Source organism: Channa argus, chromosome 13, assembly GCF_033026475.1.
Source record: "Channa argus isolate prfri chromosome 13, Channa argus male v1.0, whole genome shotgun sequence".
Taxonomy (NCBI): Eukaryota; Metazoa; Chordata; class Actinopteri; order Anabantiformes; family Channidae; genus Channa; species Channa argus.
The window spans coordinates 12009520-12029205 of NC_090209.1; the positions used below are offsets into that span (position 1 = coordinate 12009520).

The 19686-nt window shown below is 41.0% G+C and overlaps 1 protein-coding gene across 17 annotated transcripts in view; it reads left to right on the top strand.

The window, feature by feature from the left end:
* LOC137139756 (ERC protein 2) overlaps window positions 1–19686 on the top strand; it is a 139882-nt gene that overhangs the window by 64146 nt on the left and 56050 nt on the right. For 14 of the 17 annotated variants that reach the window (XR_010916391.1, XR_010916392.1, XR_010916388.1 and 11 more), the window contains 3 exons: window positions 2090–2183; window positions 6162–6314; window positions 10093–10253. Coding sequence is in view for 12 of the 17 variants with exons in the window: in XM_067527463.1 (XP_067383564.1) it covers window positions 2090–2183; window positions 6162–6314; window positions 10093–10253 (408 nt within the window). In the remaining 5 variants the exon portion in view is untranslated. The remainder of the gene's footprint in view (window positions 1–2089; window positions 2184–6161; window positions 6315–10092; window positions 10254–19686) is intronic. The other 3 variants (XM_067527462.1, XM_067527464.1, XM_067527465.1) reach the window with 1 other exon arrangement.

Sequence of the window (19686 nt, forward strand, 5' to 3'; positions counted from 1 at the left end):
ATGAGAGCAAATGTGAAAAATTACTTATATTGCTCAGTTTAGGAAATGGTTGGACTCTTGCACACTGTCCTCTGTCTCTCTCTCACTTCATCTCTTTAAGAAATGTCACGGAAATAAAATATAATTTCCCCCCTATGAATTTACTCATTTCTGTAATCAACAAATCACAGCTCCGTCATATTTTCCACTTACATGCCGCCCAGCCCGTCTGGTCACACTCTACATGCCCTCATCGGCCTTGACATTGGTCACAACACTTACTTCATTTTGTACTGATGGGTTGATGGGGGCATATCAGCTATCAAAAGGGACCAGCGTGTCTGCTGGTTTATACACCTGTGCCAGTATGGCCTGTATGTGATAACTGATATGCCCTCATGGCAAGTTTGTTCTCCATGGACATGCATCTGAGCTTATAAAAACACACACACAGACACCAAAGATCAGAGAATAAACAGATTCCTCTCCTCCTTTTCTCTGCTGTGTAAATATGTGTGCACATGTACACATGCCTGTACATATGCTTTACTCATAAAAGTAACAGAACGGAGTGATAATTTTTTTTTTTGCAGCAGTTTTCAAAACCTGTCTTCACAAAAAAATAAAAACCTTCTTAAATCAACATCAGAGTTATGAAAAAGGAATACATGTAAGCCAGAGACATACCAAACAAAGTTTATGTGTTTTGTATAAGGGGAGTAATATCAGATAAAAATAATAATATAAATTTCATGTAATCCCTTGCTGCTCTGTGCTTTGTTATTATTACAAGTTCTGAAAAGCCACTGTTGCATTGTTGTGTATTAAACTTATTCACTGCATTATTAGTTATATTTTTTACAAATAATTACACAGCAACATCACTAAAAACTGACACAAAGACACATACACACACAAACACACACACATCATTCTGAAGGTTGTGACAGCAAATATTTGCCCATATGTGGGGGCAACTTGTAGGTTTTGCCCAGAGTAAACAAACCAGTGTGGATATGGAATAATAATGTGGCGCGTTTTAGCAGCTGCTTGGTCACAGCCTGTTTACAACATTGGAGAGTTCTCTTAAGCCCTAATTTGTCACTGTCACTTTTCTCACACTCTCTGTGCATTTTGCAATAAAAAAATAAGTGTGAAAGTTAAACTGGGAGTGTTTGTGACAAAATATAGATTGTGTAAAAGTGCAGCAGTGTATGTGTCTTATGGGGCATTAGGTTTGTGGGCTATGTGTGTCTATTTGTGTGTGTGTGTGTTTATGTGTGTGAGGATGCATGTGTGTTCCTGTATATATTTATATGTGTTGATGTGTGTGCCATAGTTTAGTAAATGACAAGGAGCAGGTCTAAGTGTGGAGATAAATACGCAGTCACCCTGGCTGGTTTATACACAGATTTACTCTTTAATCAGCACCTCAGCAATGCTCAATGCCGGCAGCAGAATTATTATCCTGTGTACACTATATGTCTTTGGCAGTGTCTGCAAACTTGCACTAATTTATTTTTAAAACACACGTGCTGTTGTGTGTGCGTGTTGGTATCATCCTGTCTTTTTATCTGTAGACTTTCCTCTGGCACATATCTATTTTTTGAGAATGTGTAGAAACACACATACTGTATGTGTTTGTCTGCATGCTTGTGCTTGCATCCGTTGTCTGCATGTGTTTGTGTATTTTGTTGTTGAAAGATTTACACAGCAGTGTCTCGTATCCATCAGTCAAGTCTTGTCTTGTTTCTGTCTACCTTATTACTAAGACTAGACGCATGCACTGCCTCAGTGCTTTACGCTTTCACCCGAAGACCATAAACATAAAGCAAACATGACTATGAAACAAAATGAATATACATTTCTAGTCTAGTAATCCTACATTTAAGACTAAAGTAAACTCAAAAACATACTTTTCAGGAAAAGTAATTAAAAGTAAAATGTAATAATTTTGTAGGGTGTTTAATGTGGTTCCATACATTTTTAAATACACAGTACAAACCATATTCATGTTGTGTGACACACAAATGGAATAACCTTTTGTATTCTATAATATTAGTGCTATTAATTATTAGTTTACACATGTTTAATCTTTCTCTGTCTGAAGGCAAATCAAGTCTCCTAACATCCAGAAGCAGACAGTGCCGGGTGAGATGAGGAAAGATGCCCTGACTGATGGACATCCGCACTCTTTATCGCAGGTTTGAATATGTGTGTGTGTGTGTGTGTGTGTGTGTGTGTGCACGTGCACGTGCACGCATGCACATCTGCAAAGTCATTGGCTCTTCATCTCTTCTTCAGCTGATCGAGTTCAGATACTCATACTCATTTCTTCCTCCATCTTCTTCCCACATCACACAATTTGCCATCCAGTCTTTAGTAAGTATCTTTTTCCCCTTCCTCGCTGTTTACATTTTCACATTTTACTCACTGTGTCCCTAATTTCTCCTCCTATGAGTAGAAGGAGCGTGGTTCCACCTCCATGCCCTCCCTCAGTGCATCACAGAGTCAGTACTAAGTGGAAGAGACAAGCATTTAGTGCAGCAGAAATATGCTCTATACACCAGCGGGTAACACCAGTATAATGGATGACATGGTAATAGTAAAAGACCGTGTCTAGTCAGGCAGGAGAGACAAATTTGAAGCCTTTTTGATGAATTAAGCGATAGAATTTGTGCTGAGCACTGGGTATAAACGTGAGTGTTGGCTGTTTGCTCTGTGGTGTATGCCTGTGTCTGTGTGCATGCTTGTGTACTAGCCTGCATAGCTATGCTGAGGTGTTAATATGCAGAGTGAAGCTATGCCAAGTTAATCCCACAGGACCAATGAAGTAGAGTACACCTCTCTGTGCTTCTCAGCCAAACAGGGCCAGAACCCCTTTCTCAGTCTGTTTTTGGTAGAGCTACTTTATTATTTCTGTGTGTGCTGGCAGGCAGCATCCACCATCCTATTTCCTCTTCTAAACAGTGTCTGAGTAGTAAGCATTAATATTGCTACAACCTGGAAAGTGAATGAAACGAGTGCCAGGAAGAAAGGAGGAGGTAGAGGGACAAGTGCAAGTGGGATTAATGTCAAAGAAATAGATCCACATCATCAAAAAGGCCATAATGGAAATGTTTTTATTTGGGTATGAACAGTAATAACAATCTGTTTTAACACAACAACCATAATCAGTAATAGAGCACATGCATACAAACTTTTTTTTAGATATACTAGCTGCTTTTATGTTTTTAGAAAAGCTCCCCACCACTATTGAATTATTTGCAGTAATGTTTGGTTCATATATTCATGAACCCCTCAGCATGGGGTCTGACCACTTTGTGGTCTGTCATCTTGCGGCACATCAGGTCAAAATTCCAGTTTCTCCAATATGATTTAAGGTCTAATACCTGCAAAACTAATTATATTTCCATCAGTCTCAGCTTTATTCTTGCTTTCTCTCCCCTACTTGTGCTCTGTTTATCTGCAAGCCCATCAGGAACACAGCACGCTCCGAGGGTAAACACAAACAAACAGTGCCTTCCCTCCTCGCTCCCTCTCCCCATCCAGCCAGGAGAGTTTATGTGGGATGAAGAGATATCATCTCTCTGCTTCATCGTCTCCATCGCGCCACGCTGCACTTCACAAACACAGAGAAAACACACAGCGGAAATGTTCACTTCAAGCCTTCATACAGACCTTTTATTTCTCTTTTATCTGTAATGGAGAGGCATCTGCAACACTCTGTGCTTTGTTTAGAGACACAAAGATTATAGAAGCCTTTTTTAAGTGGGCTCAGTTAAAGAAGATTGACACATTTCAAGATTGTCCATCACTCTGTGCTTATTCCCGAAGCAGATGCACTTACTGTGTATGAAATGTCTGCTTTTGCAGACATGTTTAGCATTCTTTAAATCATGAAATAGAAACATACAGTAGAGGCTGATGCTGCAGACTGTTTTTTGACAGAGACAGATGTCTGTGTCTGCTTGGGTCAGGTTATGTTGTGTAAGTAGTGTGTGTGTGTGTGTGTGCGTGTGTGTGCCTGCACGTTGTGTGTGTGCATGTGTGAAGCTGAGGATCGTCCACAGCTGCTGGAAATGTGCATTCTCTCACTCTCTTTACGTTTACTTTAGTGATTATAATCCCTCCATGAAACCAGAAAGGGCTAGACTCCATAATGATCCTTCCCAAGGGCCTTAGGTGATGATTGGTGCTGCAGAGGCAATTATCTTTCCATTTTTCCCCACTCTCTATATCTCTCTCTCTCTCTTGCCCTTTTTTTCCATTCTTTGTATTCTTTAAATCCAGCAATATTCTCTTGTTACCAATAAAACTTACGTAACGCATAAATATGCCCCCACAGTCAGACGCATATACTGCACACGCGCACTCTCACCCAGGCAAACACAGCCTTCTGGTTAGGTTTCATCCGGGGGTCCAGCAGTGGCAACTCCATCTCAGTGGGGTGTGTGTGTGTGTATGTGTGCACGTGAATGCCTGTGTTTCTGCCTGTGGGGAGGGGTCCGACCAGTACTTGTTGATTCTGGTGCATTGAATTACTGCCTGTCTGTCACATCCAATTACAACTTTGGACTGCTGACGCACACAGCCTGCCTCTGTGTGTGTGCGTGCGGCTGTGTGTCGCTCACCTCCAGCTGTGTCATGCCGACGTGACGAGCCACAAGTATCCGCTTGTGATTTGGCTGGCTTGGTGCTATTTTCACCACCCTCAGGGATAATCCGATTGCTTCTGTTTTACTCAGCACTAATGACATAGTAACACAATTACCCTGTTTTAGTCAGTAAGTTAAATCTTTATCATCCATTTGTTTACAATGCACAATTGCATATAAACATGCATACTTAGATATATTTGCTATGTGCTGGTAATGATTCTTACCTAATATGCGTTTTATCTTCTTTGAAATTTATTAGGAACAAACCATTCATCTCGCAGTGTTTCGTGAAATTACTTTTGCTTTACACGTTTTAGATGTGTTAGCATCTAAATGTTTTACACGTGTTTAGCATCTCGTTTTTTGCCATTCCAATCGATTCCCCATGTGTGAGCCATGGTACCGTTTCGCCTGGAGCTCAGGATTATGCAGTACAAAAAAGTCTATTCAAAGTGCTGTCAGACTTGGTAATAGTATTAGATATAAGCATATTCACATTGACCTCTAGCTGATGCATGTGTTTAAAAGCTTTCAAAGTCACTAACTCACTTTTACCAACAGGGAGCAGCCACTTTTGAGGTGAAATGGCGGTTTAAAAGTGTGCAGTGAGGGTTCGTTGAATTCAGCCAGAGAGTGTTGTCCAATAAAACAATGTACAATGAAATCTACATTTTTCTGTGTGACCATCTGCTGTCCGTCCAGACTTTCTTTTTTTATCTCAATTGCTTCCAACATGCCTTCCTGCCACTTGTTTCTTGTGTTAAATTAATTTGCTTGTGTATTTTCTCACAATGTGTCAGATTGGTTCAACCTAATTTGCACCATCAAAACATTAGTTCGACTTAAAAAAAAAAAAAGGATCTACCCCACATGTTAACTGAACTCTTATGTGGACATGTCTTGTCCATGTGACTCCCAGGCTTCTGCAGTGCTCACAGAAAAGTGTGAACGTGTGAACTTGAAGGTGTGTCAACTTCTAGGAGATGGAGAGAAAGTTAAAAAAATGAGAGGGAGGGAGAGAGAGTCAGTGAGAGAATTGGGTTTATTATTTCTGTCCAGTGTTTTCTTTCACAGTTCCATCACCCAGTGTGGAGAGGGGTCCTTTCCTCCCACTCACCATAGGTGTCAGAGAGGCCACACACAAACTTTATGTGTACACAGTCTACTCTACACACTCACACATGCACACACTTATGTGGATGATGGTAAAGGTCATAGCACTTAATACTCTCTCCATCACTTATCACTCTCTTTTGTCTTGGCTGTGTCTATTTTCTCTGAGAATGGTTTTGTCTTTCTCTCAGCACAGCTTTCTTAGGTCTGTCATTTGGTTCCATTGTGCACGGTTTGGATTCTTTTTAGCAAAGGACTGAACAAGTTCAGCTTTCTTCAAATTATCATTTGCCAATAAAAAGATTATGGTGAATTTATCATACAGAGTATACCTAAAGGAAACCTCTCTCTCCCTGGCTTATGCCACCTTTTTCATCCCTCCTCCTCTGAACTCCCTTTGCCCTCCAGTTTCTTCTTCCAGCTTCCCAGGGTGCCATGCAGGAGACGGCAGAGCGCATCAGGGAGTTGGAGATGGCACTGAAGGAGAGCATGAACACATCTGCACATAGGGAGGCTCTCTGGGCGCAGGAGGAGGCTGACCGTGTTGAGGCTCAGAAACAGGTTTACTTGAATTTCCACACACATGTGGAAGACTCTAGAGCGTTATATGTATATAAAGACTTCCATACAAACAGATAGTCGCATTTCTACTCAGGCAGCCTGGCATAACTTTTAAGATCAGTGTGGGCATCAACTGAGTTAGGATTAGAGCCAATGAGAAAATGTGAAGAAATTAACTGCACCCCCATGTGGCTTCTGCTGTGTAACTGCAGGCAGACTGTGACTAATGGATGATGATGAATCACTGTATATGTAGCTCTTTACTAGCAATCATCGTTTTTTTTTTTTTCTTCAAATGGATAGTTGCCCTTTCCTTCCTGTTTGCTATTGCCTTTTCTTCTTAACTTTGTTTTAATTCTCTAAATTTGCTTTTGTTTATTTGTTCTTTTAAGCCTGAAATTTAAGACTGAACCAAAAAATTCCACTGTCTTTCTTTTATTTTCTGTCTCTCATTAAGTTTGCTCTTGCATGTTTGAAAATGTAAGCATATGTTTGACATATTGTGAATTTATGTGCATGCAATCAGAATTCATTTACAAAGCTTTAGACTTTGGGCTTGCAGTCTTGATGGAGTACAGGCTGCCCTTTTTGTATGTCCCGCTATCTATCCATCTTTCTGACTGCCAGCTGCTCAGTCTACATCCTTAAGTCGGTCCAAAAAGTGTATGTTTGTGCATGTGTGTGTGTGTGTAGGTGTGCCTGTGGTGGGAAAGAGAAACAGCACGAGGGAGTGTGTTTCCTCCCGGTGTGAGTGTGCATTTGAATGAGAATGACCTTGCATTACTTATGAGTGCCACAAGTAACATGAGAGGAATTGGTGGTTTAAACAAGAACTAACATTTTGAGGCAGAATGGTGGCTGTATTGCTTCAAACACACACACGTGTTTGCTCTCTCTCTCTCTCTCTCTCTCTCTCTCTCTCTCTATCTATCTATCTCTCTCTCTCTCTCTCTCTCTCTCTCTCTCTCTCTGTCTCACACACACACACAAACACACACACACACACACACACATTTAAGGACAAGCTAATCGAGGAGAGCCCAAAAGATGAAGTCAGGAGATTGGTGGACAGAGCGGGAAAGTAAGAGAAGGTCAAAGTCAGTTTAGAAAATTTAGTGAGAGCCAATGTTAACTGTGGCCTGTTTTTTTCCTCCTTTTTGCAATTTCTGTACTTTACATGCTTGACTTACAGTCAGCATGGATACTGTGTTTATCAAACAATATTCTGATCCACTGAGAGGTCCGTAAGAAAAGTATATTTATGTCTGTGGGACTTTTTGCACGCATAGAAGCGGATGATTCAGCCTTGACCTAAGTTTACCCTTGGGTAGCCAAAGAATCACGGAAATCCTAACTTGTGACATGTTAACACTCATTGACCCCAAAAGCCACTTTCCATTCAAGTCAGTTTAGACCCTACACATAGCGAACACACAGAGCCAACATGCAGTCATACTGGCGACTGGACTCGACACCTACAGTATAGAGCCAGAATAGAGTCACAGTCACACTGTTGACATGAACAGATACCCATTTAGCCTGGGACCCAAGCTGCTCAGTCACTGATCCTCACTGCTAGGTGCTTTCAACACACTTAACACGCTGAGGGATCCTGATGTCATAGCAAGACAACATGCTATTAACATGTAGTTACACAGATGTCAGTCAATGGCTGTTCGTGCCTCAGGCTTTAAAGAAGGAGAGAGTGTGTGTGTTTGTGTGTGTGTGTGTGTGGAGTGGGGGACTTTGGAGGAACGCAGAGAGAGAAAGGTCTTTCTAAGACATCACCTGACCCTGGCACCATTTCAGAGCACCCTGCCAGACACACATTTTCACATCACCCCCTCCTTACCCTCTCCTCGATTTTGTTCTTTCTTCTCCCTTCTGTCCCAGAGTAATCAGTCTCATGATGTGTAATGCGCTGAAAGTCTTCCATCAGCCTGACCTGCTGAAATGGAGCGTTGGTAATGCCCTGGGTCACTTTTCTTCACACCCCCGCTTTCTAAGTCTCTCACTCCATCGCTGCTTCTCTGTGTCTCCTTACTATCTCCTCCTGTCATTTCTGCCATCCACGCATTGTCCTGAGCCTCATTCTTTCCCATCTACCTTCTTAAGTTGTCTTTCCCAATTATCTCCACAGTCTCTCTCCCTTTTTTTTCCTAATTTCTGTTCTTGTCTCTTTCCCTTTCTCCCCTACGTTGCTGTTTGAACTAGGCCTTTGAACCAGCAACACCAACACAAATGGACAAGAGGGATTTGGCCCTTACCTCTGAGCCCTCAATCAGCTTAGCAACTAAAGGGGCTTTGGGGCAGTCTTAGTGAGCTTTAGCCTGACTGGGGGGCTTTGCCTTGAAGTTGAGCTAAATTAGCACGCACAGGTTCACCGCTAAGCTGATTAGGTCGATAATTTCACTAAAATGCATTGTATTCCTTATTAATGATGTGATTGTGAAGTGAGGGCTATCCTGGGTGGTGGATTATTGGGACTGAGAGGGGGCAGTTAGCACATAAGGGTTGAAAGACGTGGTGGGTAAAAATTGAGTTGTGTAAGAGAGTGTTATTGTGAGCACTGGCTTTCGAGGTTGACACAGCTGTCTGTGGCATCAGATATTAAACACAGTTTGATTTTGGTCAGTTGGAGTCAGTCTTACTGATAATAGCTACTGGATACTTTGGTTAGTTGATGTTGGCAGGGATATACGGTTATTTAAAACAATCCGTTGTTAGATCTTCAGAAAGATATGTGTGAAGGTTGTCATTTTCCCACCATTTTGAATTTCTGCATTACCCAGTTGCTTTGCATTCCTGCTTTCTTCTCCAAGTCCATTTGTGATATTCATGAACAGTCAGTGAGCACATTATCTGACATCTGTGAAACACACCTAGAAACTGGCGGAGATGGAGACTGTCCTGAAAATGTGTGAACGATTTGGCCCCTTCATAAAAGAGGCCCATTCTTTTTTCATGTCCTACCCCATGGTGTGCTTTCCCCTAACACTCATTTTCTCTCTTTTTTTTTCCTTTTGCTTCTGCTTTACTTTTTTCTCTCTCTTCATTTGCAATTTAGTGCTTCAGAGTTTATTGTTTGACTCTATTATATCACAAAACTGCAAATCATCGGAACTGAACAAAGATAAATTCATATTTCCATGTATCTACTTCATCTGTAAAAACCTGCCTAGTAGTGGAGGCTATTGTAAAATACTTGTTGTTGGACAATTAGTAACTTCCTGTCTTAGGATAATAACGCCCTGAGGTCACATCCTCTCTGTCAAATGCACACAGGTTGGACACACAGGTCTGTGTGGCTGGAGGGCATGTGTGTGCAGAGGGAGGAGATGTAGTTATGGGGTTGAGTGCTATTCTCACCTGCTCTAAACTAGAACCACCCTTGAGAGTGAGAAAAAATAAGTGGAGAAAGGCAAATACTTTTTCTAACAGAAGCTTCAGTCGACTTATCATTCAAATAGCCTTTGAGCTTGATTCATTTCACCTGCTCCTTGTCTGTCTGTTTTTCATTTTTAGGTTTAGTCAATTATTTCACATCATTTTGTCATCCTAACACACAAACCATGTGAAAAAACAAGTGCAGTGAGAATATACATGCATACTTTAAATTAAAATAGATCTGGTATTCATGGATTCATTGTATTCATGAAAAAAATGTCTAATGTCATACAATCAAAGCTATCTGTATTTGAAAATCAGTCACATGTGTGATTTTCTCAGTTTTAATTCAGTTTTCATTTGTGTATACTGTATGTCTTCCCCTAAACAGCTGGAGGAACTGATGGGAGCTTTAGAAAAAACACGGCATGAGCTGGATGCCACCAAACTGCGTCTGTCCTCCACTCAACAGTGCCTGCATGAGAGGGATGGACACCTAAGCAGTCTGCGCCAGGAGAGACGAAAACAGCTGGAGGAGATGCTGGAGATGAAGTTAGTCTCACACTGACTACCTGCATATACTGCATTTACCGTATTTTCTGCAAAGTTGTTGTATCTATCAGTTGACCCTCAGTATATCCTTTTTGGAGGAAACAATTGACCAGTAAAACAATTGATCAAGGTTTTTGTATTAATAATTCTATCAGTACAGACACATTTGTCTAGTGTTATGTACATTTATTCTCTCGCCCATCCACATGTGCAGCTGTGCATGAGTCTTACATAGACATCAGTGTTGAGGTGTTTTTTGAAGCAGGATGAACCTTCGCATATGGCTGCCTTGTGAAAAGTTACATATATTAAGGACAGGTGGTATACTATAGACTTTAACAGAAATTCAGAAAGATACTGTATGTGTGCATCTGTTTTTTCCATGTGAATGTCTGTGTGTGTGACAGAGACAGAGTTAGAAAAAAAAGTGTGCAGTCTGCATTTCCATGTGTAAGTATGTGTTGGTGGGAATGTATGAATGTGTGACTGAGTTCCGTGATCTGTCAGTGGAGCGTCCACATGTGTGCTTGCTTTGAGCGCTGTGATTGAAGGGGCATGGAGCCACATATCTACATGTCAAATGCAGCAAAGAAATTCCTTCAATGTCAGTTATTCAGTACAGTATAAAATGGATGGCTTTAAATGTGTATTGAAAACACAACTTTTAAAATCCATTACGCCCCACAAGCCCCATTAACCACACTGTAAAAGAATGTGTATATGCAAACGTGTAGCTGTACAGTACGTGTATATGTACAGTCTGCTGGGAACCAAGAAAGACTTGTTTATCTTCACACACAAGCACCCACAGTTGTCTATAAACACATCCTGTCTGCTCCGGTTTTCACCACCATCAATACATTGCTAGTGAGGTATAGCAGAGGAAATATATTACATATGACATAGACATGATCCATGCTTCTTGATACGTTTGTGAAATTAAGAAGACAGTGACACACTACAGGCATTAGTCACAAATCGTTATAATATTACTGTTCGAAATATGTGTGAGGAAGTAGGTTATTGGGACAATTGGTTGAATTAAACAGGAACAGAGTAGATGCATTCCCTTCGTTTGTGTTTGGGACTTTGACTGAATGCAAGCCTACACTGGCAAGGGTAAATGTAGAGGACACAGGGGACATATATGTGTGTGTGTGTGTGTGTGTGTGTGTGTGGTCTCTCGTGTGTGTGGTGTATTGGATCCTGTACAGTATGTGTCTATGTGTAGGAAGAGGTCAGGGGCTGGGGTTTAGGGTCACTGATGATAAGGATTAAAGGACTGGTGGACTGCAAGAAGCGAAGCTTCGTGAGACTCACTTAAATCTCAAAAAGCCACAAAGATACGCATGCAGAATGTACACACAACCTCAGGAGAACTCACATATAATCATTCACGTCTGCAGATATCCACATACTTACACAAACTTTGGCTTTCTGCTTTAAAGGGGGCCATATTCCCACAGCACAGCCCTGGTCCAAGTTAGCACAGGGAAAACTAAACAGGAAAGATAGGGCAAAGAAAGAGAGGTAACAAGAGAGAGTTAGAATGAAAGCAAGGGAAAAGAATGAGAGAGTGTGGGAGGGAGGGGAAGATGGAATGGAGGGGGTACACAGACTGAAGTATTTCAAATCTTAGAAATCATGAGAGAAGTTTGATTGCATGCCAAGTTTCTCCTTCTCTGCTGTAATGTGGCATTTGTCAAGAAGACCAGCTGAAGCAAACCATGTGAGGCACGTTCCCTAGTGAACTGGGGAACTCTGTGTGTGTGTGTGTGTGTGTGTGTTTTGATGCATGTGCATGTGTAGGAACAGGAGAGAGAGAGCAGACCCTTGGCTTTTCAACACTGTTAATGAAAGAGACAAGAGGGGAAAAAATCATTTTCAATATCCTCTCATTGCATGCTGGGTTTCCTAGGATGTATTGTGTGTGTCTATGTGTGTTCGTGTGTGTGTGTTGGTATACTGTAGAACAGAATCCTTGATGTATAAGGAGCAGTGCAATGCATGCTTTATCACCCCACACCAGATTGAGTTTCCTCCAAACTGTACAGTATTCACACACACATATACACACACACAGACACAGGTGGCCTCCAGAGGAGCAAGTCATTCACTGAGTGTAGGGTCACAGGGTATAGGTGCACAGTAGAAAAATTACGTGTTTGGACAGTTTGAATAGCTAGTCATTGAGATGTTTCCATAGTCTGAATGGGATACTACTACATGCCACGCCATCACAGGGGCTTTCTGAACCAGACTGTCCCATAGAAACACTGGGGATGATGCTTATGTTATCATTTCAGAGATGGAAAATTATGGTAAAATAAGGGTAACAGCAGCTTTGACACAGGCACATATAGAGATGCAGAGATGACAAAGTGGAAACTTTAAAGAGAAAGGGGTAGATGACAGTTCGAGAGATGACAGGGAAATCATGCACAAATTAGGAGGCTCTCCGTAGACTCTGCAGGGCAGAGTAGCTGTAGAAGAGAGTAAGTCAGGAGACCGTAAATAACAGAAGAAGGATGACAGAGTGCCTGAATGATCGATGGAGGAATGGAGGAGGAGCATGATAGAGGGAGTGGTGGGGAAAAAAACAACGAGAAGATGGAGTTGAGTTGTGAAGGATGGTTGGGAGCATTGTGTAGTTAACAGGAGAGGGCCATAGAGGAGAAGCATGGCTGAGAGGAGAGTGACTGAGAGTGACTGTTTTATCACATCTGGGCTCAGACTGGTCTCTCTGTATTGGCCCGGAGAGAGACTTGCAACCTGTCCTGGGTGTATTGCCCAATAACAGCTGGAATAGGCTTCAGCACCGCTGTGACTAGACAGGATAAGGATGATGGATGAATTAAATAAATGTGAATAGAATTTTTCTTTTAAGTGATTATCTTTCTGTAGGTTCATGGTACATCTACCTTTGTTTGCCCTTTCCTTTAATGTTGGCTTTACAATAGCTCAAAGAAACATCTTTATTGCAATTATATAATGCAAAATATCAGCTATATTTAACATACACAGTGACCTCCGAATTCAATTCTGTTAATAAAGTGTGTTGTTGTTAGTTTGTTGGCTAATTACTGTATGCCATGTTTAAAGCAGTAGCGACGTTTTCACTTTCAAATCTAAATATAAATATCCTGACTGCACAGCACCATTGCCATAGTTACATGGACTAAACACAGAGAGAGACCAGCTTACTGGCAAGGTCATATCCCCACTCACTGATCTCTTTGAGTTGCCTGGACACACACAAACTCACAAAAAAAAAAATTGGAATATATTTACCTGTACGTATTTACATGTTCCTGTATGTAGTAAAGCAGCATTTCAGTTACTTGTATGGCTTTGTTATTACATTCCCTTGTACTGGAAATATCTTGTGCACTACACACAAAATGCAAATGATGCAAGATTTAAAGTGGATGCAAGCATGCACATTACCACAGTGCACAAGTGTGGTGTTACAGTGCCATTGTTGTATTGTATGGGTAATGTTGAGCCATCAAGGGTCAGTGCAGTGTATAAATGGGAATCTCTGTATTGCACGGACAAGGAGGGGTTGACTACACATCACCTTTCTCTGTGTCTGAGCACGTTTGTATGTGTGCCGCCTCGTGGGAACTTCAGGCCATTCATCATGTCTGTCTGTGCTCCTGTGCCCCCTGACACGTGTGTTTACCTTCGACATGTGTGTTGGCTATCCAGATTGTAGGTGTGTTATTATGTCAGGGCCTAGGCATGCTCCACCCTTCGTCTTTGAGATTTTGTCAATGAAGGGCTTCATCACATGAAAATCCCTGCTTTTAAGTCCTTGTTCAGTTCAGAACAGTGCGCTAATGACAGACTCCTACCTGGGCCCAACACACACACAGTAAGCTTCAAGGCTGTAAAGAACAGTCCAGAGATGCATACCTGAGGTGTGCTAGTCAGTTTTTACATTGGGTATAGGTTAGGTGCCTAAAAGTTTAAAGTTCTGACCCAGTTATTTGCACCATCATTTCTTGAGCTCACTTCTCTGTCTCAGATTTGTTGTCTTAACATCAGTGGTGGTTGTTTTTATCACTATTTTTGGCTGGGATTAGCCTCCCAGTAAATGTAAATTAAATGTTTTGGGCCTGTAGAGTATGTATAGTACACTATGATGTACATTTGGTAAAACTGGGACACAGATGTACTCATACTGTTTGCTACAGGTATGCTAATTGTTGCTGTCATAATAGAGATGATTTGTGTGCCCTGTGCAGGGTGAGTTGAGTGAGTTGAGTGAGACTTGAGCTCTCTGGATGTTGATAAAGGCAGACATTAATCAAAAAGAGAGGATAGAGAGAGATGCATGTTTTTGTTTGATTGGGAAGATAGAAGAGTTATTAAAGAGACAGGAAAAACTTCTTTAACTTTATGATCTGAACACTGACATTTTAAGGATGGGATGACTATGACACGCAAAAACCAAAGAATGAAGCGATTGAAAACGAGAGAAAATCAGGGGGCCATGTAAAAAGGCCAATAAAATGTCATCTTTGTACTGCAAAATTACATTTTGCTTTGTTACAGTAAAATTCATGGTCTTTTCGAAACTCATTACATTGTCACTATTTTAATACCAATTTCCTCAAAGTATTAAGAAGTCATAAATGCAGTCCCTCGCTCTTTTTCTATCTCTGGATGGGTGGAAGAAGGCCTGGAATTTATCACACATACCTAATAATTACTATCACAGGAAATGGTCCTGAGGAAGTAGGTGCAATAGCCCTGCTAATTAGTGTCAGTCGTAAACACACATGCATGTCCACATACTTGCATGCGCACACATAAAGCTAATTAGTGTCATTTGGCTGGTGTAGAAATCTCTGGAAAGCCCTATCTGATAGGCCTTAGGGACACTAACACCAAGTTTGCCCAGTTGTATAATTCTCAAGGCTAATTGATTGGAAGATTTGGGTGTGTATGTGTGTGTGCATGTGTGACAACATTTAAGTGTGTACATGAGTGGACAATTGATTAGGCGAGCCCTGCAGCCATAAAGTGGCCGGCCAGGACACAGCACCCAGAGGTGACCACTGACTCCTAAACAACAGTCCTGCCCTCAGGGTCACCAAAGGAATGAGGGGAAGGAAGGGGGGGTCAAGTGACGAGGATGCTCTCAATGTAGACTGAGGGCACCAAATAAAATGTGAAAATTTAACATACCGATAGATAGTTGTAGAGAGATGGAGCACAAGAAACTGGGCAGCAAATAAAAGATTTTGCAAAGAAAGAGAGATGGTTGTTTTAAATGCAGCTGCATGTAATATGTTGTTGGATGTGCTATGTTGTAAAACAGCCATTAAAACAGTGGCTTAGTGAAATGCCCTCATGGTTTACCATTATGGGCACATGAAATGCTGGTATACCCACAAAAGTGAGTCAATGGGGCTTACTGGCATATTTTCACACACTGTAAACACCTCCAAGCCTCTGTGGTTGGCAGACACACCTGAGCTCCAGCTCCTGTTTTTTCCCCTCTGTGGCATATTTGGATATGTCTGTCTGTCTGTCTGTCTTTATCTGGAAAAGTCTATGCCTTTGTCTTTGTGTGTTTTTCTATCTCTTAATTTCTCACAAATTAAAAATCGATTTAAAAAGGTTTAAGGATATTTTTCTGCGTCAAAATTTTACTTTTACATATTGTACCTAGTATTGCTCAGAGTAACATATTGTTACATAAAGCCGCCTTCATTAGGGTCTTTGTTGTACTCTTTGAGGTTATAATAACAACAGTAGAAAGGACCACTTCGCAGCACTAGGCTGCTACAACACTGCACACCAGTCACCATACACCACAGCAGCCCCTGGCACTTTTGGATTGTGTGTGTGTGCTTTGGTGTGTCTGATCTGGTTAATTCGGGGATGTAGATCCAAACTGTAATTATCATTATGTACTTCTCGGCAGTGGAAGGAAACAGCCCAAGCAAGTTTGGATGAACTTGTGTATCCTTGCTGATGTGCACTGAATTGGTTTGTTTGCAAAGAACAGCATGTGCATACATGAATTTGACTCGGTGTGCGAGTGCATGTGTGCACATACAGTAGGCGGTATGATGTAGACAGCATGAAAGCTAATAGCAGTGAAAGATAAGCAGTTTGTTCCAGCGGCTATGTGATGACTTTTCCTGCTTTTGTTTTGGTCTTGCTTTTTTTCATTTTGTCTTTGCTAAATGGAGACACATTGGAAAGAAAACTGTTCTCTGGGGGGCAGTGGGTATCCAGAATTTAGGACTGGCAGGAAAAGGAGAAAAGATGAAATAAGAGGAGAGTAGGAAAAAGGGAAATGAAAGGAGAAAGCTGGAAATAGAATAAGAAGAAAATAAAAATTAATTCAGGAGAGTAAGAGGGGGTCATTGGAGTTAAGCTCACCAGTAGGATTTCAAATCTCATAAAAACCAAAACTATATTTGTTTGTGGAGAGAAATTACCATTCACGAGCAACGGAGACACTGTTAACTTTCACAACTCTGCAATAAAATGTTTGTCCCTTTACGATATCGGACTTCATGTTCAAGAAAAAGGAAAGGAAAACACGCTGAAAAGAGAAAGAAAAAAACAACTCAAAGTTTATTTGGAGCAAGCGTCAAAATGGCAACCACAGTTTAATTTTTGTAGTCCATCTTTAAACCTACTACAGCGTTAATAAGACCAAAGAGGCCTTCATGTGGGTGGACAGACTGCATAGAGACAGGACTAAACAAACAACACAGCAATCTTGCCAGAATTGCTAGAGGAATGACAATGGCATGACTTTCAGGGTGTGATACACAGAATACAAAGCTTTAAGTATGTTATTATTGTATTTTACTATGTAATATTCAAAGCCTGAATAAGACAGGACAAGACAGAAAACAAGACAGATATGTGCTGTCACTGGCACCTCAGAAAATCTTTAAATATACACACTGTAAATTATAGTGAGGGTGAAGACATTTGGAGAGAGAGAGTTAGGCTGTTTTTGAGGTAGCAGTGTATTACCTTAACCTGAAGCACGCATTTTGTATAACAAATAAAATTTAAAAAATCAGTGTTCTCATAACTTTGTCAAACTGCAGTGCACAAATGTCAGACTGTATACACACAGGACTGAGATGAACTGTTTTGACTTACAGTACCAGCAATCATTGCGATGAAGCTCGTTGAGGGAGAATCCCCACAATTGTGTTTTTGTAATCACACTGTATAAAAATAGTCACTATAGTTGAGGCAGTCTGATTTAACCTCATAACTATTTTTTTTTCGTTAGTTTTAAACATAACAGTGGTGATTGTTGTCTGAGCCTCCAAAGTCACAGTCACTCCAATATCACAGGGACTAGATGATTAAACAGCATGCCTTTATAAGAAAAAAGACTTAACTTACTAATCTGCAATATTTGACATAATATGAAAATATTACAAAATAAGCATATTTAAATAATGCAGGTTTCAAAAAGCGAGACCATGAAAGAACTAAAAATCTCTCACACTCTTGATCACTGTACTTTTTTTTTGTTTTCAGTTTATATAATGTACACACCGATAAGCCAAAAATATGAAGACCGATGAAGTAAATAAATTCGATCTTCTTGCAACAAAGGCACAAGGCCTGGAATATATTAAATGCTAAATTATTTGCTGGTTCTCATAGTCAGTGTGTTTGATGCGGGACAAATAGGAAGGCGAAAAGGCCTGAGCAACTTTGACATGATCCAAGTCTATGGCCAGAGAACCAGATCGGAGCATCTCCCATATGACGATGTAATGATCAACTGCTGTGAGAGCCAAAAGTCATCTGAGACGGGCCCATGGTCTGAGGAAGGAAAAACCATGACCTGTGTATAACTAAAACCTTCCTGATGTGAAAACTAAGCAAACACAGCTTTCAGATGGTTAAAGCTTTTAGTGCCTAACACTGACTAAACAGGTGCACTAACATCCCTGCATCCTAAACATACACACATGGGATATCATTTCAATGATGAAATCGAAAAGAAATAACACCAGTAAAATCTTTTTCTTTCTTCTGCTTCTTCCTCTCTTATTCACACACACTCAATGTAACATACACTGACATATCTGACAACTCTCTGGCCCATCTGAGCCACAGGTCTCTGGGTTCAGCATTTACTGAAATCAAATGTGTGTGTTTGGCCTTAGGTTACACACTCAATTGAATTAGAGAAAAAGTGCACATGCACACAAACACACGCACACACACACACACACACACACACACACACACACGCACCTACACACACACACACACACACACACACCGAGCCTCACAGGGACACAGATTTCTATTGAGTTAAAAAAAGAGAGTTGAGTGTCTTCTTCCATTGCAAGAGCTTTTATGTGATAAGATCGGCTCGGGGTGCTCTCCTATGCAGGATTCCTGAGCACATCAAACAACAGTAAACCACATCACAGAGACAGGAAGAGCTCAGCTCCATTAGCCAGCCCATAAAGAACATGTGTGTGTGTGTGTGTAACAGGAGAGCTGTGCTTGCCACTACAAAAGGTTTACACACATAAGACAAACATTGTGAGGTATGCAGTCCCCTGAGATACTCACAAATTGGTACTTTGCATTTTGGTGCAATTGCTCATTCATACAATGTGTTCATGCACAAATACTTGTGCTGTGTGTGTCTCTGGTACATTATCATTGTCACTGTTCATAGTTCTTGTTGTACGCCTACGCACAGAAACACACATGGTCACACACATATGAAAATTATTCTAGCTTTATCTGTATCGTCTGCACAAATTCTGCATTTCATTCATTCCAACCGGGTTTTAACTTTAAAGTAATGGTTTTAAAAAGTTTCACACAAGCTGGGCTGGAATAATGCCCTGGTAAAAAGAAAGGGACTCTGCTTGCAGACCAGATGGCAATCATTAGCTTTATTAGTACACAACTGGTACTGGCACAGACATGCCCCCAAAGCACAAATGCACACATCCCACTCTAACGCTCTCTCTACAACTGCAACACTGCTCCATCTCTTCATTCTTTCTTCCTTCACTTTATGCTGAAAAAGATGTCTCTCTTATGAGGTGTTTAGTGACAAAAGGCCAAAGAGACGCCCAAATACAACAAGAGAGAGACAGAAAGACAAATAGCGAGGAGGAGAAGGGATCGAGGGGCAGAGGGAGAGAGAAGTTGACCCAGATTGCATTTAACCATTTTTCTTACATTTATTTGAAACAGATCTTCACTGTGACTGCAGTCCAAGCCACAGGCAGTGAGCTATCACCCCCTGCTCAGGCTCCAGAGGATCTGATTCAGACTTTATGTCCATCAGTCACTGTGGCTGGACTTACTCCGCTCTGACAGGATGTTTTAATTATATATTTAGCAGATGTGAATTGAAAACCAAAATGAGAAATGTAAAATGTGTGTTTTAAACTACATC